At 44.2% G+C, this 27,124-nt stretch overlaps 1 protein-coding gene across 5 annotated transcripts in view; it reads left to right on the top strand.

Moving 5' to 3' along the window:
• Positions 1 to 27,124, top strand: part of cep295 (centrosomal protein 295) — a 174,635-nt gene that overhangs the window by 74,090 nt on the left and 73,421 nt on the right. For all 5 annotated transcript variants that reach the window (XR_011595663.1, XM_070891984.1, XM_070891985.1 and 2 more), the window contains exons 13-15: positions 4,555 to 4,655; positions 23,853 to 24,954; positions 25,988 to 26,210. Coding sequence is in view for 4 of the 5 variants with exons in the window: in XM_070891984.1 (XP_070748085.1) it covers positions 4,555 to 4,655; positions 23,853 to 24,954; positions 25,988 to 26,210 (1,426 nt within the window). In the remaining variant the exon portion in view is untranslated. The remainder of the gene's footprint in view (positions 1 to 4,554; positions 4,656 to 23,852; positions 24,955 to 25,987; positions 26,211 to 27,124) is intronic.

Here is a 27,124-nt window from a genome sequence, read left to right as displayed (position 1 = left end):
ACTTTAAAAAAGGGTAAGTGATAGAAACAATACCTCAATAAAAGAACACGTGTCAGAAACCAAGTGAAATAGGGAGGCATACAGGAGAGAAAAGATTAAGATATAGAGACTTGCAGCAAGAGGGAGAGAGTGCAAGACAAGCTAAGGGGTACAGAGACGATAATGAGTAAAGTGAACCATACAGGAAGGGAGAAAGAAAGAGATGAGGATTCAAAGAATGTTCCTGTATGAATAGGAATGTCTTATTTTGTACAAAAATCTACCCTGTTTTTCTTGTCAGAGTTGGGGGGGGGGGTGGCAAGGGGGAATGGAGTGCAAAACCATGAAGCTGGTAATCCAGTATTTTGAGACAGCAGAATTGATTTTGGTTGAGTTGATTCAATAAGTTTTAACATTTGTGATTTTCTGTGTCATTTGTCCTGCAAACTCCCCTTGCAGATACCCCAAAATAGTTCTGGTGAAACACTATCTAATTTTAAATCCCCAATGTTGTGAAATATGTGAAATAGAACGAACTGGAAACCAGGATCCTCTGTGAGGCATGATCAGCCTTGTAGTTATCACTGTATTGGATATGAAGTGGAAGGAATGCTTTTTTTAATATAGGTTAAATAATGTGCATAATTCTCAGCTAGCTGTGTTGGAGAGGAAAAAAATGGCAGAGGGGCAAAATATTTGTGAACACTGAAAAAGCAAGTACTGAGGGATCACCTGGTTATTGCTCCAAGACCAGTGAAAGTGTCATGTCTAGTTGCAAACCCAGTTCTTGAATAAAGTAGTGAATCTGGTGCCCTTGTAATGGGGGTGGAGTTGGGGATTTCCCAAAGCTGTCTAAAATGGCAGTAATAGATCAAAATCTTTTTCTTTGCCTTTTGAGGTGGATGTTGCTGGTTGTTAATTGGCTGTCTTTTTTAATAAAATGTAGTGAGAAAATAGTTTTCAAACTTTTTTTTTAGTAAATAGGAGATTTGAGCCAATCAGTATGTTTTCATGCTCAACAGATATCAAAAATGTTCCCCCACACCACAAAGACTTGCCCTATGGACATCGCAGCACAGCTGCAAATGTCTAGCTAATAGCATTGGGCAGCTTTGTTCTATCTTTTGCTTCTTCAGTTTCTTGAATCAGATGCCATGGTGTATGAACAACTGCAATGCAGTTGATGACTGAGTGTCCCTGCTAAAGGATTGATGGTTCTAATATGTTTGAAAGTTGACTGCCAGAAAATATAAATTGCTTCCGATCAGTTAATGCAATACTCAAAATTTCTGTTGTAATGCAGTCTAGAATTGACTTCCTGATCTGATTAATGTTCAGTAAAGCTAATTTCTTCTTCTGACCGCTTTTTAAGCAAATAACTGTAGTCCTTGGTATTAATCATTGCATTTGCACAATCAACTTCCCATGAAATTGCAATTTTTTGGAGAGATGTAATATGAGATGCAATGGAACAGTATTTAATGACTATTCAGGTTCTTCTCTTCTTTTTGTAAGTCCCTTGATGATTGACAGAAGTGTTCAAAATCATGAGGGGTCTGGACAGAGTAGATAGAGGGGAACTGTTCCCTTTGGCAGAAGGGTCCAGAAACAGGACACAGATTTAAGGTGATTGGTAAAAGAACCAAAGGCGATGCAAGAAAAAACTTATTTTACGCAGCGAGTGGTTAGGATCTGGAATGCACTACCGGTGAGGATGTTGGAGGCAGGCTCAATTTTATCTTTTTTGGGGGGCGGGGGTGGGTGGATGGGTATCTGAAGGAAAAAAGATTCCAGGGCTGCGGGGAAAAGGCCGGGGAGTGGGACTAGTTGAGAGTCGGCACGGGCCGAATGGCCTTCCGTGCTGTAACCATTCTATGATTCTTTGAATGGTACAGCACAGAAGGAGGCCATTTGGCCCATCTTCGAAAGAGCTATCCAATTAGTCCCAGTCCTCTTTCTCGCCGCCCCCCCCCCGACACACGCATACTGCGCTTTCACTATAGCCCTGTAATATTTCCCCTTCACGTATTTATCTGGTTCCCCTTTGAAGGTTGCTGGGTCTGCTTCCACTGCCCTTTCAGGCAGCGCATTCCAGATCATGACCACTCGCTTCGAAATAAAATAATCTCCATGTTAAAAATGTTACATCCTTGTTCAAACCCAGAAACTACAGCCAATCAGTTTAACCTCGGTCGTGGGGAGGTTTTTAGAAACGATAATCTGGGACAAAATTAACAGTCACTTGGACACGTTTGAATGAATTAAGGAAAGGCAGCACGGATTTGTTAAAGGCAAATCATGTTTAACTAACTTGATTGAGTTTTTTGATGAGGTAAGAGAGAGTTGATGAGGACAAAGCAGTTGATGTGCTGTACATGGACTTCCAAATGGAATACATTCCGGAAAAGTGTGAGGTAATGCATTTGGGGAAGGCTAACAAGGCAAGGTAATACACAAAAAAATGGTAGGATACTGAGATGTAGAGGAACAGAGGGACCTTGGAGTGCATGTCCACAGAACCCTGAGGTAGCAGGGCAGATAGATAAGGTGGTTACGAAGGCATACGGGATGCTTGCCTTTATTAGCTGAGGCAGAGAGCAGAGTTGTTGAGAGCTTGAACAGTGTAAAAACATTAGTTAGCCCACAGCTTAGAGTACTGCGAACAGTTCTGGGCACCACATTACAGGAAAGATGTGATTGCACGAGAGAGGGTACAGAGGAGATTTACGAGGATGTTGCCAGGAGTGGAGAATTTAACTGAGGAAAGATTGGATCGGCTGGAGTTGTTTTCTTTGGAACAGAGGAGGCTGTGGGGAGATTTAATTGAGGTGTATGAAATTATGAGGGGCCTAGATAGGTCTTTCCTATCCACTCTATTTCCCTTAGCAGAGGTGTCAATAACCAGAGGGCATAGATTGAAAGTAATTGGTAGAAGGATTAGAGAGGAGTTGAGGAGAAATGTTTTCACCCAGAGTGTAGAGAGGGACTGGAACTCATTGCCTGAAAGGGTGGTAGAGGCAGAAGTCCTCGGCGCATTTAAAAAGTACTTGGATATGCCCATTTATCTTTGGAATTCTCTACCCCAGAGGGCTGTGGATGCTGAGACTCTGAATATATTCAAGGCTGAGATAGTTAGATTTTTGGAGTCTAGGGGAATCAAGGGAAATGGAGTTGAGGTCAATAATCAGCCATGATCTTAATGGCTGTCTGGCCTACTCTTCCTATTTCTTATGTTCTTGCATTGAAGTTTCGTAACCTACAAGGCTACGGACCAAGAGCTGGAAAGTGGGATTAGGCTGGATAGCTCTCTTTCGGCTGGTACAGACACGATGGGCCGAATAGCCTCCTTCTATGATTCGAAAGGCGTTTGATAAATTGCCACATAATGGGCTTTCAGCAAAGTTGAAGCCATGGAATAAAGGACAGTGACAGCAGAAATTTCTTCACTCGGAGGGTTGCGAATATTTGGAATTCTCTACTCCAGGGGGCTGTGGAAGCTAAGTCATTGAGCATATTTAAGACAGAGATCGATAGATTTTTGAATATTAAGGGAATCAAGGGACATGGGGATCGTGCAGAAAGTGGAGTTGAGGTAAAAGATCAGCCATAATCTCACTGAATGGTGGAGCAGGGTCGAGGGGTCAAATGAACTACTCCTGCTCCTATGACTTGCGTTCTTTAGCATGGATGCAGAATTGGCTAAGCGACAGGAAACAGAGTCGTGGTGAATGGTTGTTTATCGAACTGAAGGAATGTACTCTGTGGGGTTTCCCAGGGGTCGGTATTGGAACCACTGTTTTTCTTGATTTATATTAATGACTTAGACTTTGGTGTACAGGGCACAATTTCAAAATTTGCAGATGACACAAACTTAAAGTATAGTGAACAGTGAGGAGGTTGGGGATAGACTTCAAGAGGACATCGACAGGCTGGTGGAATGGGCGCACAGGTGACCGTTGAAATTTAGCACAGGAAAGGGCAAAGTAATACATTTTGGTAGGAAGAACGAGGAGAAGCTGAGGTTGTCCACCTTAGAGCAGAGATGGTTGAGAGGAGATTTGATAGAGCTGTTCAAAATCATGAGGGCTCTAGATGGAGAGAAACTGTTCCCATTGGCGGAAGAGTCGAGAACCAGAGGACACAGATTTAAGGCGATTGGCATGGACACGATGGGTCGAAATGGCCTCCTTCCGTGCTATAAATTTTTATGATTTTTGCCAATGATGTACCTTGCAAAAAAGCGTGCTTTTTTAAAAACTGGGACCTGAAGCAGCTCTTTGCATAGATCCTAAAAATTAATGAAGCATTGCGAATACAGTCAATTTGCTAATACATGTCTGGAGATTTGAATATTTTATTTCCACTTGTGTCAATAGTCACTACGCTCTAATTACAATGTACTTGGCTTGATCCCAAATAGCACATTGGGCATACTGTGTATAAACAAGTTTTATATTTCCTGAACAGATATCCAATGCATTTTTGTTGTGATTTTATATAATCCTGTTGCTGAGCATTACAAAGGACTTGATTATTTTTTAAACCATCACTTGGTTTATTTTGTGTTCTACACAGATTGAGCATTGCGAGCTTCTCGTGTCAAATGAGCTGTCTCCAGAAGATAAACATATGCATACTATTCATCAGTATCAGCAGCATCTTATGGAGCAAAACAGGCAAGCAGTTTAATTGTTTTTTCCTTACTTGCAGAAGATTGGTTATTCATTTTTTATGCAGCATACATTTTTAGCACCTTTAAAAAGATGAATGCAAACTATATATTTTGACTGTGGTAGATTGCATTTACTGATGAAATTATTTGAATCTGTATGTTTTAATGCAAATGTCTACAAAAAGTTTGCTAATGTAATAATCTCTGCAATGCTGACTTGATGCCTGTATTTGGACTCTGTAATTATGGTGCTCTTTAAAGTGGGCTGCATGAAACTGCACCAACCCAGTCATGTATGTTTATTTATTTAAAATAAGCAGTCAGTGAGGTTGGAAGAAAATGGACAAATGCAAAAGAGCACAGCAATTGAGGTTTAAGCTGCTATATATTTCATATTTTCCCCCTCAACCAAGTTGGGCTGTTGGTCAGTTGCTGCATACAAAAATATTGCAGTGTGTTAAAAGTATATTCAGTTCGATCAAAATTCCTATCTGCCAAGACAAAATCAGTAAAATGGTGGTGGGCACTGTTGATGCCTAAAGTGTAGGACAACAACCGGTGTTTGACGATCACACCTTTAGTTGTTGATTTAGAATATTCAAGTCCACATTCAAATATAGTGGAATTTCCTTAGACTGATACAGCCCAAACCAAACGGTACCAGAGCACCAAAGCAGTAATGCCAACCTCACCATCTCATAAATCACGAGACAAACTCTTAACAATCATGTGGTTTGGTAAGACATCATAAGTTGCTATTTTTTTCAAAGATAGACCAATATCGATTGACAGTTTGTTTATAAACCACATTAGTGGCTTCATTTAATCTTTGGGTGAAACTTTTACTTTTTTTTATTTGTTCATGTGATATGGGTGCTGTTGACAAAGCCAGCATTTATTGCCCTTGAGCCACCTTCTTTAATTAAATTTAAAATAATGCAATCATGCAACGCTAAACACAAAATGTGGCAAAAGCTGGATATATTTAGGTTAAATTGCAAGGGTTATTACATGGCCAGAGTGTGAGTAAAGACACTTTAAATTTCAGGAGCAGAATGCCCTCCTGTACTTTGCACACCAAGATGGTGGAGGGTTTTGCTGCCAAATTTTAATGATTCCACTCCAGCTGGGATGAAAAATTGAAACATTTAAATTTCCATCTCATCAAAATTACACATGAGGGGATATATTTTCAGCCAATCACTAGTGAAAAGGCAGATATGAATTTAAATTGAAAGATTCATACACACTTTATACTCATCTATTTAAAATTAGCAAATTAAGAAAATATAGTCCTAGTAGGTACATCAGAACAACCTGGAGATAGCTGTCTTTTTGATTCCACCTATTTGTGGATGTGGTTGATCTCTGCTAGAATCACTGATATAGCTGAGATTAGAAACTCAACATGTGAGAGATTACAGATAAAAATTTAAATGCATCACATTCAACCACAGAAAACCTATCCACCAAGGCACGGTTATGTTCTCTATGAATTGAAATGAGCTTACCAGTCTAAGTAATGTAGACTAACAACAAATAGCATTCAGGAATGGTGCGGTGGGAATGTGGGGGGATTAAAATCAATAAGTTTGAATGGGTGCTAAGCTGTTCTTTGCAACAGTTATGATCTGTGGAAACCCAGATGCGCACTGAATAATAATCCCAGGATCTATCGGGTTAGACTTAAAGGCAAATCTTACCACATTAACAACACTTTATATATTTATTTCAGTTGGGGACAGTGTTGATTTTCTTTTGCTATGCAGCTAATTTAAGAGCCCGCAGGTCCTGAAGCTGGCGGACATTCGCCACCGGGGCACCGCTTAAATGGGAGGCCTTTAGCACCCCAGGCCGCCATAAGAAATAGGAGCAGGAGTCGGCCATACGGCCCCTCAAGCCTGCTCCGCCATTTAATAAGATCATGACTGATCTTTTCATGGACTCAGCTCCACTTCCCTGCCCACTCCCCATAACCCTTTATTCCCTTATCGCTCAAAAATCTGTCTATCTCCACCTTAAATATATTCAATGACCCAGCCTCCACAGCTCTCTCGGGCAGAGAATTCCATAGATTTACAACCCTCAGAGAAGAAATTCCTCTTCTTCTCAGTTTTAAATGGGCGGCCCCTTATTCTGAGACTATGTACCCTAGTTTTAGTTTCCCGTATGAGTGGAAATATTCTTTCTGCATCCACCTTGTGTAGCCCTCTCATTATCTTGTAAGTTTCGATAAGATCACCTCTCATTCTTCTGAACTCCAATGAGTATAGGCTCAACCTACCTATAAGTTAAGTATAGGTCGACGAAGCACCTTATCTCCGAAATCAACCCAGTGAATCTTCTCTGAACAAGCAATACTCCAATGCAAGTATATCCTTCCTTAAATACAGAGACCAAAACTGTACGCAGTACTTCAGGTGTGGCCTCACCAATACCCTGTACAGTTGTAGCAGGACTTCTTTACTTGTATACTCCATCCCCTTTGCAATACAGGCCAACATTCCGTTTGCATTCCTAATTACTTGCTGTACCTGCATGCCGGCTGACTCTTGGGTCGGTCCGACAATGGCAGCCCTCGCGTTGACCAAGCCATCATCGTATGGCCCGGCACTCCATTTTGGGTGCCGGGCTGCTGGCCTGGTCGATCGCATCCTTGGTGGCCCAGTGGCTGCCACAAAAGGGCCTGCAGAATGTGCAGCGGCCCTCCCCTTTAATGGTAGCGCTGAGCTACCGCCCCGGGAGTGCTCCCCAAAGGAAGTGGAGCACCGGAGACAGCGCTCCGCTTCCTTTTGAGGGCCGTACGGCCCAATTCCAAGTCGGGGGCGGGACTTCCGGGCCAGGCGCAGGAAGTCTCAGCCCTGGAAGATTACCACCCCCAATCGGAGCGAAGGACAATTTCTAGCCCCATCATTTTCTTTAAAGGTTTTTAAAGTCTGTAAAGGTATATATTTAACGCAATTTATATTTAAGAATTCTTTTGTATTTTTAAAGGCATTTAGACCTTTTTATACATTCTTTTACGGTTTTAATCTTGTAAACTGGGCCACGGAGACCCATGGGCCTCCTACTGTTCTGCATTGAGAAGGACAAAGGCAGGCACAGGGGAATGCCACCACCGACAAGTTCCCCTCCAAGTTGCACACCATCCTGACTTGGAAATATATCACTGGTCTTTCATTGTCACTGGGTCAAAATCCTGGAACTCCCTCTAACAGCACTGTGGGAGTACCTTCACCACATGAATTGCAGCAGTTCGAGAAGGCGGCTCACCGCCATCTTCTCGAGTGCAATTAGGGATGGGCAATAAATGCTGGCCTTGCCAGCGATGCCCACATCTCGGGAACGAATATTAAAAAAATAAAGAAGCTGAACAGACACTATAGGCAACCTCTAGCCACTATCTGCTGGTACCCATGCCTTTAAGACTGCTTCACTGTAACCCCTTTGATGATGCTTCAGAAGGATGTGCCTTCCTCACAAGGCAGTAACTGAGTTCTAGCAGGCACAGTATATAAAGGAGACCCTCAGCTGACTAAGATCAGGGTCCTCTGCCAAATGAGTCCTGCCATCACAGTCCCTATTTGGTAACAAACTCAACTCTGCAAGCTTGTAATTCTCCTCCCACAACTTAAATGGCTCCCATTTGGCGATCATTTCTTCGTGCATTGACTGGTCATGTGCAGAATAATTTGGGACAATGACAAAACATCTCATTGACAAGATAATCTGACCATGTTCTCGCAACTTGTTTAGTGCCACTGTGCTACCCCTTTGAGCTTGCTCTTGTGTGCCATTTTAGCCATACCCTCCGACTTCTCCAGCAATGGCAGGAGGTTCTGAGGTGGCTAGCTAATGATTTGTAGTTCAGACCTTGATGATTTGAGTTGGTTCTGGCCATTTTGCCCTTTTAAGAAGAAAGTAGAGTGAAAGTGTGTGCAAGTCACCTTGGAGAATACATCCCAGGTTTAATGCAGGTAAGGTGACATTTGCTGCTAAGGCTTCCATTCGTGACCTAGATCATACTATCTGCAGGCCTCTTCCTTTTCAGCCGAAAAACTGAGTCATCCTTTGGCGTATTACAGACACTAACGCATCAATTGGTGCAGTTGGTGTGCGACCATGCCCAGAACATCATCATGGTGAATGCGCAATATCCTGGCAGCAATTATAATCCCTTCATCCTGAACCAGTTTGATATATCTTATGACTGACGATTCTTCAAATTCGTGCATGCAATCTCGTGAAGAAACACCAGTATCAGTCATTGCCTTCAGCAACATTGTTCGAGACACAAAATGGCTGCCTTGACCCTTTTTAGCTGATACAGCTGCACCAGAACTCTTGTTTCCTCATTCTCCCTCTAACAGCCCCAAAGAAGGGCTGCTTGTAGAGGATGTTAATGGTGCCTAGAATCAGAAGAATAATGACTCTGGTGCATTGAGGAAAAATTGATGCGATCCCATTGTGGGGGTGGGGGAAGGGTAAAGAAAAGAAGAGTATCCAAGCTAGATATCCCTCGATGACTAAAGATATTGGGCTGGATTTTAAGCTTTTCTGTTTCAGGACGAAAATGAAGGTGGGGCGGGAAAGTTACCGGGCGGGAATAGGTTGCACTTTAGTCAGGAATTTTCGCCATCTGGGCCTTGCGCCAGGGTGCACAGCACGAACGGAGGTGGTGGTGTACAACTTTCGAAGCGCAAAAATGGGAAACTCGAACTAATGTGTCAGGCCGTGTGTGCTCCAAGAGAAGCCTTGGGGGAGGGGGGATCTTTTTAAAAAAAAAAAAATCACAAACATTGCCCACGCCACCACAACACAAAGTGCTAAAAAAATTAAAAGAACAAACACTCGCACTTACCTTTACATCACTTTACGTTTATCACCGCCGCCGGCATGGCTGGACCACTCTGGTTTCCCAGGTGGTCATTGCGAGACGCGGTTCCAGGCGTACGGGTTGGGTTCGAGTCAAAACTCAAGCGGTGTCACAGCGAGAGGCGTTGCACATTCGGCGCAGTACTTCCCAGCGCCGCCGCAAAACCCGACCCGAGGATCGCGACCGGACGCAGGAGACCTCGCCGCCCCATTTCACATTGTTCCAGGGCAGACCAGAAAATCTGGCCCATAGGCCATGAAATTCAGCACTTTGGCACCGGCGGTTAAGGCCGGTTTTGAGGGGAAAAAATTAGGGGCTGCCTCGCTTCTGCTCACTTCCGGCATGTGCTGCGCTGGTTGCCATCTTGGTGAGGACGATACTGCAGGTGGCACGTGCAGACATCAGCATTATGCAGAGTAGGCAGATTGTGATGTCAGTCAGTGCGTAACGCTGATTTAATGCACGACCTACCATTTTTGATGTCACTGTTCCAAACAATGCCCCCCCTCAAACACACACAGCTGAACGTGCATTCAGCTGCATGAGGGAACCCTCACCAGTGCTATTTAAAGGGATACATCCAATTTGCAGGTAAGCTGATTGATTATTTCTCTTGAATTGGCTCTTGCAGAGTTTATATGAATACTGCTTTCCTGGAAGACATTTATAATGTTGGAAGAGTGCAGAGAATGCTGCTAGATGTTGGGAAGGCATTGGCTGCTGCTGGAAGGCCTCTGATGGCATCACTTGCTCCCAGTTATGGGGGCTCTATTTGCAGTTACCCTCTTGCTGCAGCATGACTGGGAGATGGAGCAGAGGCAGCAAAGTCAAGCTGCTCACAGCGGGAGGAGGGCGCTCTGCATGAGGTCTTGCCCACCTTGCGTGTTCAGGGAGCACACTCCTACCTGCACCTAAGCCAGGAGCAGTATGTTGGCAGCTCTGCTTCACCAAAGAGGTGGTCACAGCACTTTGCCATCTCTGGCAACTGGACCTGCAGCCTCAGAGCAGGGTGACAAACAACACTGCAAGTGGCCTCCAAGGTTACCGTGGCCCTAAATTTTTTTCACCCAGCGTATCCTTCCAAGTGAACAGACGACATGGCAAACATCTCGCAGTTTACCGTTCATCGCTGTAACCAGACGGTCAGCGGCTCTATTCTAGGTGAAGGAACTTCATTGTCTTCTCGCTGAACAGAGTGAAACAGGAGGCGTATGTATGTGGCATTGCCGGGATATAGTGCTTCCCCATGGTGCAGGATGCCATCGACTGCTTACACGTGGTTTGCGGGTGCCGCATATCAATGCTGAGGTGTACCATAACCGCAAAGGTTACCACTTGCTTAATGTGCATGCAGTTGGTGTACAGCCACGCCCAGAACATCATAATGGTGAATGCTCAATATCCAGCAGTCATGATCCCTTCATCCTGTATACCAGTCCATTTTATCAGCAATCTTCCAGCCATCATGTTGAACCCAAGGGTGGCTGCTCTGAGACTAGGGCTATCCAATTGACACCTGATTGATGACTCCCCTCTGCAACCCCATCACTTGTGGCCAGCAATCATTAAATAACAGCCATGCTGCCATGAGGAAGGTCATCGAGCAGACCATCGGGGTGCTCAAGCAACAGTTCCGTTGCATTGACTGCTCGGGAAGAGCTCTCCAATACTCACCTGAGTGGGTGTCCCAATTCTTGGTGGTCTGCTGCATCCGCCACAACTTGGCCATCATGGGGGCATAGCCCTTGCCACCACAGGTTCCGCAACCATATCAGGAAGAGAAGAAAGGGAGGAGGCAGCTTGAAAATACCAGTTCCAGACAGGCTGTCCGTGAGCTCATCATCAGACTCCAGTTCCCCTAAATGAAACCCCAGATCCTCGTTGCTCAGCACTTCCCCACAATGCCATTCCTCTGTCGCAGAACATCACAGCGTCCTCTTGGTCATAATGTTGAAATGAGAGCCACCACAAAACAAACATTCCAAACATAATTTATAAATGATTAATTCCAATATTACTTTACAATGTCAACTAACCACCCTTGTGCATTCCCCTAGTATCTGACTTTCCTGTACCTTTGCCTATGCTAGTGCTTCTACAAAGTGCTCCCCCAGTGGCTGCAGCATGGCTGGTGGAAGGCTGCTGACTTTCTGTGGGGGACACTGCAGATGGCCTTGCAGGATGACCTCGAGCAGCTCCAGGCCTAGCAGGCCTGCCTGTTAGAATGCATCACTTCCCCTTGGGCGGCAGCAATCTAGGCTGGCTGGTTGGCTGGCGGGCAGCTGCAATGGCAGTGATGGAAGTAGGAATGCTTTCATCCTAAGAAGACAGCAGGTTCTTGCTCTACGGAGCCAACTGCTATACTCCTGGGCGGGGCTCCTCAGCATTCCTAGCCATTTGTTGGACATATTGCTGGTCTGCTGTTACAATCTGCAAACCCCTTTCCACACTCGTAAACCTATCCACGATGGCAGCAGTCCGATCTTGCATGGCAGCAAGCTGAGCCTGCATAACAAGTCTGAGCTTTCACTGCAGCACTCGGATGTTTGGTCGCTTTTGCTTGTGCTATAATGGAAGCTGTGGCATTATCCATCTCGCCCAGCATCATGGTTGGGTCCACAAGTGCTCTAATGGAGTTGCCCATCACTTTCATCCTGGAAATCATGGGCTCCAAGCTCCGCGCAAAGCTATGGTGCAATGTTGGAGCCGATGACAAACTAGGCTCTCTAGCAGGCATGCCATTGCACCAAGCATTTCTGTGTGCATGCTCATCACCTTTCTTCTGAAGGCCGTTCCATCAAAGTCCTCCCCTCTGAGTTCTCTGCAGCAGAACTAGTGTGCGACTTCGCTTTCAAGGGACCTGGCACCTGCGCTATCCTTTTCCCCCTGGTCTGGCTGCAGCCCACTCTTGCTTGGTAACTCGCCACATGCAGATCCCGTCTCTATACTACCCTCCAAAATACGCGCAGTGCCATTTTGAGAGCTGGTGCCTGGGAGTGTCAGATTGAGTGACTGTGTTTCTTCATCACTCTCCTCTACTTCTTCCTGCACAGGCTGGACTGGTGACAGTTCTTGGGTATCTGAAAGGAGAAAGGCACAAGGGTGGCAGCGGGGAAGCAAGATTTGCATGCTTACACCATCAAGAGTTTGTGAGTGAGAAGAGATTATGGGATGAGGGGGTAAGTGAGTTGTGAGAAGAAGGATTAGATGTGAGCATACAGTCATCAATGCTTTCAGCCTCGCCGATTGCCATGGCCCCTCCAATTATCTCTAGAACTGTCTCCTACATATGGGTCAGGTTCAGCAGCTGTGCCTGCACCCCACCTGTTAACTTCTGCTCACGCCGGTTGTGAGCCACCTTTTCCTGCAAGAGAAAGGGAATTGTGTCAGTGAGTGCAGTGCAACGTGTTTGGGTGATGTGTCTGTCACGGTTGAATAGCTGACATTGTGTGTGAGGCTTAGGGTGGGGTAAAGTTATGATTGTGAGTTATGAGTCATGATTGCAAGAGATTGTGTGATGGGGGTATGGTGCGTGGAGCAGAGTGTGAGTCTAGTGGCGCAGTTGGTTGGATATAGCATTTGAAGATGCATTAACTCACCTTGGCCACTCGTGTGAGATCATTAAATTTCTTCCAACACTGGATCCAGGTCCTAGGGGAAAGAGTGGTGGCATTGACCAAAGACTGTGGGAGGAGATTGCTGAAGCGAACAGTGTATCTGGAAGGCTTCATGGCCTCCTGCAAGTAGAGGACCTGTCACCTCCTATAGGTTTCTTGCACCAAGGCCTCCAGTGCTGCATCGGAGAACTGAGGTGTCCTTTCTCTGCTCTGTTATGACATTGCTAACTTCCAGCTCCAGTCAGACTGAGGTACTGCCTTCACAATGCACCTCATCTTTGTGCAGACAGCCTCTGCAGGCATCCTTTAAATACAGTGTAGACTTCCCACGATATTGGACCTCCTGTTGAGTGCTGAGCAGCGCTGGAGTCAATACTTCAATCATGTTAATGAGCAGGCAGCACAAATTTAGTGTGCTGCCTGCATTACTTTCAATGGGCCTTATCCAATTTAGCCCCCTAAGAAATTAAAATGAAGTAGAAAACTGAGGCTATGGTCAATGTCCGTTTCATAATTCAGTAGAGAAGAGCTAAGCTGAGAACACAGAACTGAAAAAGGAAATGAGGGCCAAAAAGAGACCATGAGAATAATTAGCAGATAACCGAAAAGAGAACCCAAAAATCTTTTATAAATATGCATATTAAAAGGATGGTCAAAGGAAAGGCAGGGCTGATTAGGGACCAAAAAGGAGATCATCTTGTGGAGGCAGAGGGGCATGACTGAGGTACTAAGGGCCCAATTTTCCCCAACCCCTTTTTTTGGTACACTTACCTTAAATGCAGCGACTTTGCACGCTGGAAACGGCGCCAAAAAAAAGGGGCCCCATCCTGCCTGCTCTGCCGAGTCTCCGGTGTCCCAGCATGGCGTAGCTAGTGAAGTGGGGAGCGGAGCAACAGGCCAGCGCAGAAAGCACTGCCGGCAGCTGCGCGCATGCGCAGTGAAGTCTGCGCGCATGCTCCTGCCCTCCTAGCGTGTCCTGAGGGCTGTGAGCAGGATCAGATGCTCGCAGCCCCTATCCCCAGCCGAAGGGACGCCCCGATCTTCGCCGCACCCTATCCCCGGCCGAGTAGTCTCATGCATCGGCCGGCTGGCCCGCTGACTTCCCGGGGCGAGGTAGGACTTGAGTTTTATTTTTTATTTATTGATGGTTGTGCTTGAGAGTTTTGATTGGGGTTGAGTGGGGAGGAGGAGGAGAGTTTTTTTTTTGGGGGGTGGGTGGTGGTGGGGGAGAGAAAGAGTGTTTTGATGTGGCGGGGGGGGGAAATTTTAAAAAAAAAATTATTCTGGCATAAAGGTAGGACTTCTCTTTTTTTTAATTTGTTATTGATTGCTTATTACTTTTTGTGGTTTGTTTAGTGCTTTGTAAGTCTTGGTGCAGATCCTCTCAGCTTCTTTGTATTTTTTATTTGTTATTGAATGCTTATTTTTGTGCTTTGTAAGAGTTGGTGCTTTAAATGTACTAACCTGCGCTGAATTCTTAACTGCCCGCAATGTTTTTCAGAGCTGGCCGCATACGCTGACCTAAGTCAATTTTGAGTATGTTTTAGCTGGCCAAAGTAGCATAAATGGCCAAAACTGGTGTAAGTGTCTGGGAACGCCCCCTTTTGGGGAACAAAAACTGAACTAAAAAAAATCGTACCTAACTGACTTACTCTGGAGCAGATTTTTGGGGGAAAATGGCATTTTTTAAACTTATGCCACAAAAAATAAGTTGCTCCAAAAAAATTGATGCAAGTCATCGCCAAAATTGGGCCCTAAATTCGTACTTTCTATCTGTATCCCAAAAGAAGAGAATGTTACAGTAAGGAGGAATTGTATAGTTTTTTTTTTAAAAAAAGGAGGTACCTCAAAGGTTGGCAGTGCTTCAAGTAGAAAAATCACCTAGTCCAGATGGAATGCCTGCAAGGTTGCTGAGGGAAGTAAGGGTGGAAATTGCAGAGACTGCCACAATCTTATAATCCTCCTTAGATATGGGAGTTTGTGCCAGGGGACTAGAGAATTGTAAATGTTATACCCCTGTTCAAAAACAAATAAGAGGGATAAACACGACTATTACAGGCCAGTCAGCTTAACGCCGGTTGTGGGGGGACTTTCGCAGCATTAATCCGGGACAAAATTAATTGTCACTTGGAAAATATGGGTTAATAAATGAAAGCCAGCATGGATTTTTAAAGGCAAATTGTGATTGAGTTAGTGGGAGAGGATGGATGAGGATAGTGTGGTAGATGTGTATCTGAACTTTCAAAAGGCAGAGACTTGTTAGCAAAATTGAAGCCCATCAGGTTTAAGGGGCAGTAGCTGCATGGATAGAAGATTGGCCAAGGGAAAGAAAGCAGAGACTAGTGACGGTTGTTTTTCAGACTGGAGGGAGATATACAGTGGTGGTCCTCAGGGGTCAATATTGTGACCACTGCTCTTTCTGATACATATTAATGACCTGGACTTTGGTATGCAGGGCATCATTTCAAAGTTTGCATATGAGACAAATCTTAAATATAGTCAACAGTTTGGAAGAACATAATGGATATCAGGAGGGCATAGACTAGTGAAATGGACCGACACATGACAGATGAAATTAAACGCAGAGAAGTGTGAAAGTGATTCATTTTGGTAGGAAGAATGAGTAGAGGCAATATAAACTAAATGGTACAATTGTAATGGGGATGCATTAATGGAAGACCTGGAGTTGTATGTACACAAATCTTTAAAGGTGGCAGGACAAGCTGAGAACATGGCTTAAAAATGCAGAGGAGTACCTTGGCTTATAAATGGAGGAATAGAATATAAAAGCAAGGAAGTAGTGCTGAACCTTTATAAAGCACGGTTAGGCCCCAGCTGGAGTATTATGTTCAATTCTGGGCACCACACTTTAGGAAGGATGTCAAGACCTTGGAGAGGGTGCAGAGGAGATTTGGTGCAGAGGAGATTTATTAGAATGATACCAGGAATGAAAGACTTGAGTTGTGTGGAAAGACTAGAAAAACTTTTATTTGTTCTCCTTAGAGCAGAGAAGGCTAAGGGGAGATTTGATCGAGATGTTCAAAATCATGAGGGGTTTTAATAGAGTAAATAAGATGAAACTTTTCCCAGTGGCAGAAGGATCGGTAATCAGCGGCACAAATTTAAGGTAACTTGCAAAAGAACCAGAGGTGACATGAAGGAAAAAATATATATATGCAGCCAGTTATGATTTGGAATGCACTGCCTGAAAGATTAGTGGAAGCTGGTTCAATAATAACTTTCAAAAAGGCATTGAAAAGGAAAAAAATGCAGGGCCATGTGAAAAGAACAGCGGAGTGGGACAAATTGGGTAGCTATTTTAAAGAGCCATGAAAGTGGGCCGAATGGCCGCCTTCTGTGCTGTATCATCTATGAAAGAAATAATGACTTTCATTTATATAGTGCTTTTCATGCCCACCGGATGTCCCAAAATGCTTTACAGCCAATTAAGTACTTTTTGAAGTGTAATCACTGTTGTAGTGTAGGAAACACGGCAGCCAAATTGCACACAGCAAGCTCCCACAAACAAAAATTTAATAATGACCAGATAATCTTAATTATATTTGATTGAGGGATAAATATTGGCCAGGACACTGGGGATAACTCCCCTGCTCTTCTTTGAAATAGAACCATGGGATCTTTTACATCCAACTGAGAGCGCCGGCGGGGCCTCAGTTTAACGTCTCATCCGAAAGTCGGCACCTCCAACAGTGCAGCACTCTCAGTACTGCATTGGAGTGTCAGCCTAGATTTTTGTGCTCCATCTTGGTAGTGGGACTTGAACCCACAACCTTTCCACTCCACCAATCTATCAATTGAGCCACAGCTGACTTGATTCTATGAACTCAAGAATTTTACTAATTTCATTAATGGCTTCACATACTCTGCCAACATCCTTTCTATTCCCAAGATGATCCTGTAAAATGTGCTTTTTGTTTCCCGCAACCAACTTGAGACAATATCTGGTTTGTATTTGATTTTTTTTTAATTAAGAAATATATATATGTAGTGGGGTGGCTGTATTTCTGGTCAGTTCTCTCGTCTACATCCTGTTTTTATGAAACTCTTGAACACTTCCCCACAGTCCTGCTTATTTTAACATTTGTTTAAATAACTATTAATAACATAAATATAATTATCTTGAAAGTGTGAGTACAGGTGGATAAAGGCTATTACCATTTTTAAGTTCATAAATGGCATGGAATAAAAGAATAGAGGTTATGATCAATTTGTATAAGGCAAGCTGAGGATATCGTGAATAGCACGTTTAATGAGTTGGTCACGCCGCAGGCAAAGGTTACAAAGGCAGAGAGGGAATGGGTGATCAGCAGGAAGAGCAGTGGAAGGAAGGTAGTGCAGGGTCCCCTGTGGTCAACCCCCTGCAAATTCACCGTTTTGGGTACTGTTGGGGGGGATGACTCATCGGGGGAGGGCAGCAGCTGTCAAGTTCATGGCACCACAGGTGGCTCTGCTACACAGGAGGGCAGGAAAAAGAGTGGGAGAGCTATGGTGGCAGGGGATTCTATTGTAAGGGGAATAGATAGGCGTTTCTGCTGTCGCAACCGAGACTCCAGGATGGTATGTTGTCTCCCTGGTGCAAGGGTCAAGGATATCTCGGAGCGGCTGCAGGACATTTTAGAGGGGGGGGGGTGAACAGCCAGTTGTTGTGGTACATATAGGTACCAACGATATAGGTAAAAAATGGGATGAGGTCCTACAAGCTTAATTTAGGGAGCTGGGAGTTAAATTTTAAAAACAGGACCTCAAAGGTAGTAATCTCAGGATTGCGACCAGTGCCACGCGCTAGTCAGAGTAGAAATAGCAGGATAGCTAAGATGAATGCGTGGCTTGAGAAGTGGTGCAGGAGGGAGGGATTCAAATTCCTGGGACATTGGAACAGGTTCTGAGGGAGGTTGGACCAGTACAAAACCGGACGGTCTGCACCTGGGCGGGACCGGAACCAATTCCGAGGGGGAGTGTTTGCTAGTGCTGTTGGGGAGGGGTTAAACTAATATGGCAGGGGGATGGGAACCTATGCAGGGAGACGAGGAAGTAAAATGGGGGCAGAAGCACAAGATAGAAAGAAGAAAAGTAAAAGTAGAGGGCAGAGAAACCCAAGGCAAAAATCAAAAAGGGCCACATTACAGCAAAATTCTAAAGGGACAAAGTGTGTTAAAAAGACAAGCCTGAAGGCTCTGTGCCTCAATGCGAGGAGTATTCGTAATAAGATGGACGAATTAACTGCGCAGGCAGCTATTAACAGATATGATATAATTGGGATTACGGAGACATGGCTCCAGGGTGACAAAGGCTGGGAACTCAACATCCAGGGATATTCAACATTCAGACAGGATAGACAGAGGAAAAGGAGGTGGGGTAGCGATGCTGGTTAAAGAGGAAATTAATGCAATAGTAAGGAAGGACATTAGCTTGGATGATGTGGAATCTGTATGGGCAGAAAAAGATAGTGGGAATTGTGTACAGACCATCAAATAGTAGTCGTGAGGTTGGGGACAGCATCAAACAAGAAATTAGGGATGCGTGCAATAAGGGTACAGCAGTTATCATGGGCAACTTTAATCTACAGATAGATAGGGCTAACCAAACTGGTAGCAATATGGCAGAGGAGGATTTCCTGGAGTGTATTAGGGATGGTTTTCTTGACTAATATGTCGAGGAGCCAACTAGAGGGCTGGCCATCCTAGACTGGGTGATGTGTAATGAGAAAGGACTAATCAGCAATCTTGTTATGCGAGGCCTCTTGGGGAAGATTGACCATAATATGGTAGAATTCTTTAAGATGGAGACTGACACAGTTAATTCAGAGACTAGGGTCCTGAACTTAAGAAAAGGTAACTTCAATGGTATGAGACGTGAATTGGCTAGATTAGACTGGCAAATGATACTTAAAGGTTTGACGGTGGATAGGCAATGGCAGACATTTAAATATCACATGGATGAACTTCAACAATTGTACATCCCTGTCTGGAGTAAAAATAAATCATCATCATCATAGACAGTCCCCTCGGAATCGAGGAACATAAGAACATAAGAATTAGGAACAGTTGTAGGCTATCTAGCCCCTCAAGCCTGCTCCGCCATTCAAAAAGATCATGGCTGATCTGGCCATGGACTCAGCTCCACTTACCCGCCCGCTCCCCATAACCCTTAATTCCCTTATTGGTTAAAAATCTATCTATCTGTGATTTGAATACATTCGATGAGCTAGCCTCAACTGCTTCCTTGGGCAGAGAATTCCACAGATTCACAACCCTCTGGGAGAAGAAATTCCTTCTCGTCCCTCGCAATGAAGGCCAACATTCCATTTGCCTTCCTGATTACCTGCTGCAGCTGCAAACTAACTTTTTGGGATTCATGCACAAGGATCCCCAGGTCCCTCTGCACCGCAGCATGTTGTAATTTCTCCCCATTCAAATAATATTCCCTTTTACTGTTTTTTTTTTCCCAAGGTGGATGACCTCACATTTTCCGACATTGTATTCCATCTGTCAAACCTTAGCCCATTCACTTAACCTTTCTAAATCTCTTTGCAGCCTCTCTGTGTCCTCTACACAACCCGCTTTCCCACTAATCTTTGTGCCATCTGCAAATTTTGTTACACTACACTCTGTCCCCTCTTCCAGGTCATCTATGTATATTGTAAACAATTGTGGTCCCAGCATCAGTCCCTGTGGCACACCACTAACCACCGATTTCCCACCTGAAAAGGACCCATTTATCCTGACTCTCTGCTTTCTGTTAGCCAGCCAATTCTCGATCCATGCTAATACATTTCCTCTGACTCCGCGTACCTTTATCTTCTGCAGTAACCTTTTGTGTGGCACCTTATCGAATGCCTTTTGGAAATCTAAATACACCACATCCATCGGTACACCTCTATCCACCATGCTCGTTATATCCTCAAAGAATTCCAGTAAATTAGTTAAACATGATTTCCCCTTCATGAATCCATGTTGCATCTGCTTGATTGCACTATTCCTATCTAGATGTCGCGCTATTTCTTAATGATAGCTTCAAGCATTTTCCCCACTACAGATGTTAAACTAACCAGCCTATAGTTACCTGCCTTTTGTCTGCCCCTTTTTTAAAAGAGGCATTACATTAGCTGCTTTCCAATGCGCTGGTACCTCCCCAGAGTCCAGAGAATTTTGGTAGATTATAACGAATGCATCTGCTATAACTTCCGCCATCTCTTTTAATACCCTGGGATGCATTTCATCAGGACCAGGGGACTTGTCTACCTTGAGTCTCATTAGCCTGTCCAGCACTACCTCCCTAGTGATAGTGATTGTCTCAAGGTCCTCCCTTCCCACATTCCCGTGACCAGCAATTTTTGGCATGGTTTTTGAGTCTTCCACTGTGAAGACCGAAGCAAAATAATTGTTTAAGGTCTCAGCCATTTCCACATTTCCCATTACTAAATCCCCCATCTCATCTTCTAAAGGTCCAACGTTTACTTAATCACTCTCTTCAGTTTTATATATCGGTAAAAGCTTTTACTATCTGTTTTTATGTTTTGCGCAAGTTTACTTTCGTAAAGACTTGCTTCCACTCCCAAAGTGAGTTCTTTGATGGCTGAACAGTCCAATACGAGAGCCACAGACCCTGTTACAGATGGGACAGACATTCGGCGAAGGAAGGTTCAGTGGGGCTGATTTGCCATGCGCTCCTTCCGCTGCATGCACTTGGCCTCTTCATGCTCTTTGCGTTGAGACTCGAAGAGCTCAACGCCCTCCCGGATGTACTTTCTCCACCTCGGGCGGTCTTCGGCCAGGGTCTCCCAGGTGTCAGTGGTGATGTCGCACTTTACCAGGGAGGCTTTGAGGGTGTCCTGATAACTTTTCCGCTGTCCTTCTTTGGCTCGTTTACCATGAAGGAACTCCGCATAAAGCATTTGCTTAGGGAGTCTCGTATCTGGCATGCGAACTATGTGGCCTGCCCAGCGAAGCTGATTGAGTGTGGTCAGTGCTTCAATACTGGGGATGTTAGCCTGGTTGAGGACAGTGATGTTGGTGCGCCTGTCCTCCCAGGGAATTTGCAGGATCTTGAGGAGACATCGTTGGTGATATATTTCCAGCGACTTGAGGTGCCTTCTATACATCGTCCATGCCTCAGATCCATACAGGAGGGGTGGGTATTACAACAGCCCTGTAGACCATGAGCTTGGTGATCGATTTGAGGGTCTGGTCTTCAAACACACTTTTCCTCAGACGGCCGAAAACTGCACTGAAGGCGATGTTGAATCTCCGCATCAATGTCTGCCTTTGTTGATAAGAGGCTCCCGAGATATGGGAAATGGTCCACGTTGACCAGGGCCGCGCCGTGGATCTTGATGATTGCGGGGCAGTGCTGTGCAGCGGTGACAGGCTGGTGGAGGACCTTTATCTTACGGATGTTAAGCATAAAGTCCATGCTTTCATATGCCTCAGTGAATACATTGACTATATCCTGGAGTTCAGCCTCTGAATGTGCGCAGACGCAGGCGTCGTCCGCATACTGCAGCTCAACGACAGAGATTGGGGTGATCTTGGACCTGGCCTGGAGGCGGCGTAGGTTAAACAGCTTCCCACTAGTTCTGTAGTAAAAATAAAATGGGTAACGTGGTCAACTGTGGCTAACAAGGGAAATTGGGGATAGTGTTAAATCCAAGGAAGAGGCATATAAATTGGCCAGAAAAAGCAGCAAACCTGAGGACTGGGAGAAATTTAGAATCCAGCAGAGGAGGACAGAGTGTTTAATTAAGAGGGGGAAAATAGAGTATGAGAGGAAGCTTGCTGGGAACATAAAAACTGCAAATGCTTCTATAGATATGTGAAGAGAAAGAGATTAGTGAAGACAAACGTAGATCCCTTGCAGTCAGAATCAGGTGAATTTATAATGGGGAACAGAAAAATGGCAGACCAATTGAACAAATACTTTGGCTCTGTCTTCATGAAGGAAGACACGAATAACCTTCCGGAAATACTAGGGGACAGAGGATCTAGCGAGAAGGAAGAACTGAAGGAAATCCTTATTAGTCAGGAAATTGTGTTCCGGAAATTGATGGGATTGAAGGCCGATAGTCTGCATCCCAGAGTACTTAAGGAAGTGACCCAAGAAATAGTGGATGCATTGGTGATTATTTTCCAACAGTCTATGGATCAGTTCCTATTGACTGGAGGGTAGCTAATTTTTCACCAGTTTTTAACAAAGGAGTGAGAGAGAAAACAGGAAATTATAGACCGGTTAGCCTGACTTCGGTAGAGGGGAAAATGTTGGAATCAATTTTTTAAGATGAAATAGCAGCGCATTTGGAAAGCAGTGACAAGATCGGTCCAAGTCAGCATGGGTTTATGAAAGGGAAATCACGCTTGACAAATCTTCTAGAATTTTTTGAGGATGTAACTGGTAGAGTGGACAAGGGAGAACGAGTGGATGTTGTGTATTTGGACTTTCAAAAAGCTTTTGACAAGGTCCCACACAAGAGATTGTTGTGCCAAATTAAAGCACATGGTATTGGGGGTAGTGTATTGACGTGGATAGAGAACTGGTTGGCAGACAGGAAGCAGAGAGTCGGGATAAATGGGTCCTCTTCAGAATGGCAGGCAGTGACTAGTGGGGTGCCGCAGGGCTCAGTGCTGGGACCCCAGCTATTTACAATATGCATCAATGATTTAGATGAAGGAATTGAGTGTAATATCTCCAAGTTTGCAGATGACACAAAGCTGGGTGGCGATGTGAGCTGTGGGGAGGATGCTAAGAGGCTGCAGGGTGACTTGGACAGGTTAGGTGAGTGGGCAAATGCATGGCAGATGCAGAATAATGTGGATAAATGTGAGGTTATCACTTTGGTGGCAAAAACATGAAGGCAGAATATTATCTGAATGGCGGCAGAAAAGGAAAAGGGGAGGTGCAACGAGACCCGAGTGTCATGGTACATCAGTCATTGAAAGTTGGCATGCAGGTACAGCAGGCGGTGAAGAAGGCAAATGGTATGTTGGCCTTCATAGCTCGGGGATTTGAGTATTGGAGCAGGGAGGTCTTACTGCAGTTGTGCAGGGTCTTGGTGAGGCCTCACCTGGAATATTGTGTTCAGTTTTGGTCTCCTAATCTGAGGAAGGACGTTCTTGTTATTGAGAGAGTGCAGTGAAGGTTCACCAGACTGATTCCCAGGATGGCAGGACTGACCTATGAGGAGAGACTGGATCGACTGGGACTGTATTCACTGGAGTTTAGAAGAATGAGAGGAGATCTCATAGAAACTTAAAATTCTGACGGGACTGGACAGATTAGATGCAGGAAGAATGTTCCCGATGTTGGGGAAATCCAGAACCAGGGGTCACAGTCTAAGGATAAGGGGTAAGCCACTTAGGACCGAGATGAGGAGAAACTTCTTCACAGAGTTGTGAACCTGTGGAATTCTCTATCGCAGAGAGTTGTTGATGCCAGTTCATTAGATCTATTCAAGAGGGAGTTAGATATGGCCCTGACGGCTAAAGGGGTATGGAGAGAAAGCAGGAAAGGGGTTCTGAGGTGAATGATCAGCCATGATCTTATTAAATGGTGGTGCAGGCTCGAAGGGCCGAATGGCGTACTCCTGCACCTATTTTCTATGTTTGCATTTTCATTGTTGGCATTTATGCCTTTTCTGCTATTGAAGAAAATGATCTGTAATAAGTCTTCATTTCACCGCTCCATTTTATTTAAGGTTACATAAAAAAACAGTGGAAGAAACCAGGAATCAATTAGAGGAGTATCAGTTGAAAAAAGGATCGTCTTCTGTTTCTACTACAGCAAGGCACTTTTCTGGACAGCACTCGTTCCCTCAGATAAGCCATTATGATATATCTGCTGGATCTGAGCTCACGGTCAATAAATCCAGCAGTAAGCCTGAACAGACTTTTTATGTCCCGTTTGCTCAAGATCCTGGTCTTATGAATCGATCTAGAACTCTGGGCCAGTGGCCATCCACGACAGCGCCATTTGTTCACTTGCAGCCAGCAGAATTACCACACAGCAGTATTGGTCAATCGCAAACCAATCCAGTGATACCTTTGTCTACAGAGAACAAAGTACCAGTTCGCACCATTTGCTTCTCAAAGAAGTCAGAAAATGCTTCTATCTTTTTACCAAGACATCAACTTTTATTAAGCCAAACTTTGGATTCAGCATTGCTCAAAACACAGTTTATACCTGCACAGGAACATGCTGCTACTGCTGAGAACACAATGACACTGCAACGACAAATAACTAGAATGCCTGATGATGGATCAAGTGGTTCTGGAGGCCATGGCAATGTTAACCAAAACCAGTCTGTTGTGTATAGTGAAAGCAAAAGTCAACGTGATCCACCAAAATCCAAAAGACACATAATGCCTCACAATGTATTTGAAGTGACTGGTCCAGAGGTATTAGAATCATGTGTTAGGACTTTAGATACAGTTGAGCCACAGCAAGGGCTGACACAAGTAAGATTAGTCAAGATGTTGCAGGATCAATCAAAGCCCATAGAAGTGCAGCTAGGAGCATCAGAAATTTCAGTGGGAACATTGAAACGCACAATGCATTCCACAACCTTGACAAAACCTGCTGAAGCCTTGAGGAATCAAGAGAGATTGCATGCTTCATCAGTAGGTATTGAAGTCCAACAAGAACACTTGAAAGAATTGCAGCAACAGCTGTTTTGGCAGAGGGAGGATCTTGTTGCCACACAAATGTTACAGAAAGAATTCATCCACCGACAAAACCAACTGAAGGAACAGATGCAACAACAGCAGCAAGCCCAGGAGAAAAATGTTACTGAAAATCAGGTACATGGTACATATATCTAAGTGCTTTTATTTTGCATCTGCAGTAGTATAGGAGTATAAAGGGGAACTTTACTGTAAGCCTTTCATGTGTTAATTTAACTCAACAAAAAAAAAGTGATTCTTGCTTCAGAACGAGACCATACTGAGAGCATAAGATTGCTAACCAGAGGTGATTTGAATATTCTGATTAGTCTCCTTTTGATTGTCAAGTTTTACCAGTGAATATCCATTGTACAGCATTGGTAGTACACTGTAGCTGTATTTTAAAGAAGTTATCCACTGAAAGATCTACTGTAATACAGGGGTGAATTTTAACACCCAAAAATGTGAGTTGAGGTCAGATCAGATGTTAATTTTTAAAATATGAAACCTGGCCTCCACCCACTTCCAACCGAATACAGTTGGGACAAGGGGTGGGTAGTCAACCCATTCCAGGAGGCGGGTTGGAAATTTAAATATTTTATTGAGGCTGGTCGCCTCTGCTTTGCTGGTTTAATAGTGGCCAGCCGGGTTTCCCAGGACTGAGGAAATCTGGCAGCTGAAGGGAGGCAAGGGCAGCTTTGGGGGGGAAGAAGGTAAGTGTCGTTACAGCACTACTTATGGCCAAGGAGAAGCAGGAGTACTTCCAGGGTTGGGGTTCGGACCTAACTGTTCCTGCAGCCTGCCCATCTGACTGGAAGCCAAGTCTGACAGTCACACTGACTTCTGGATGGGGGACATGTTAAGTACAATAGATGCACGTGCAAGGAAATATGGACTTCCAGGTTTCCTGTCTGAAATCCCCACCCCATTCCCCCAGTCTACGTTACCATATCATTCATATCCAGGCCACAACGTTTACGCTGGAAATTAATATTAGTCCAAGCTTTAAATGCATATGCACACAGTCACTCCCTATTGATCTGGAATGTTTTTCTACCAGTGTGTGTACATTTGGGTATTTCAAAAACAGTGTAGTTAATTATTTTTTTGTGTTTTTCGGCAGCAGAGTTAAGAAGGTAAAACCATAACTCCTAGATGTTCTTAATTCTAGCCTGGACACTTGAAACTGCATGAAGTAATACCTGCAAGTGAAAATGTTGAGCAGCTCTGTCTCGTACCATCTCTGCTGCAAACCTTGGAGGATTTCAATAATGGATCAACTAATAAGAATCTCCAGTTAAAAAATGATCAGTTTCAAGACCCGGAACCAACAATTCAAATAAATGGAACATTATTGCCTTCATGGTGCTATGATTCCAAATCAATACAAGCTGGTAATTTTAGCTATAAATATTGATTATTTTAGTTCTGTGTGGTTAAATTTGTCTTTCATTTTTCTACTAAATAATTAAGTTTAGAGCCGTGCACCCTTGCACAATAAATACGCAAGCATTTCTTTAACTACCACTCCACCTGTTACATTGCCTGAACTTTTTGAGGGATCCTGCCATATAGTTTTTTGCACTGTTTCCAGCAGCAGTATGCTGGTTTAGTGATTAAACAGAAAGAGATGTTAGCAGATGGTATTGAATTTGATACAGCATTAAACCCGAGGAAAAACACACACTGTAGCTTGTGAACACAGTCCCTTTTATTGAAAATCATTTTCTTGGCCACATAAATCATAAGTAATTGAATAGTGTCAAGAAAACTAAAACTGCCTCAGCTTTAGTTTCAAGTCACAGGTGTCTTTTTCAAACCAGCATTTCTATGTTGGTGTAAACCTGTTCAATCATCATCATAAGCAGTCCCTCGAAATGAGGATGACTTGATTCCACGGCAAAAAAGGGATGAGTTCACAGGTGTTTCAATGAAGGAACCGAACTACATCCTCAGGGGTGGAAGATGCCTGTGCGTGATTTTTTTTAACGTGTGGTGGCCTTTGCACACCAGCCACCACACTGGCTTGACTGAGCTAGGTCTCGGTTCAGTGGCAAGGATTACCCAAGATGACTGGAGACCAGCTCTGCTGAACGGACCTAGTGCACACATAGCAACAAATCAATAGCAACTGTTTGAATCACATGTAGCAATCTTCCATGTCTGACTGAGTGTTTCCATGACTGACATGGAAGACTGCTACATATTTAAAATCATGTTTTAGTGCTTTGTTTTATAAAATATATGCATTATTAATAATCTTGTATATGAACTTTTTGTACACTAACCATGCTTCATGTGTCATTAT

Source organism: Pristiophorus japonicus, chromosome 10 (assembly GCF_044704955.1).
Source record: "Pristiophorus japonicus isolate sPriJap1 chromosome 10, sPriJap1.hap1, whole genome shotgun sequence".
Classification (NCBI taxonomy): Eukaryota; Metazoa; Chordata; class Chondrichthyes; family Pristiophoridae; genus Pristiophorus; species Pristiophorus japonicus.
This window is presented reverse-complemented; position numbering and strand designations above follow the sequence as displayed.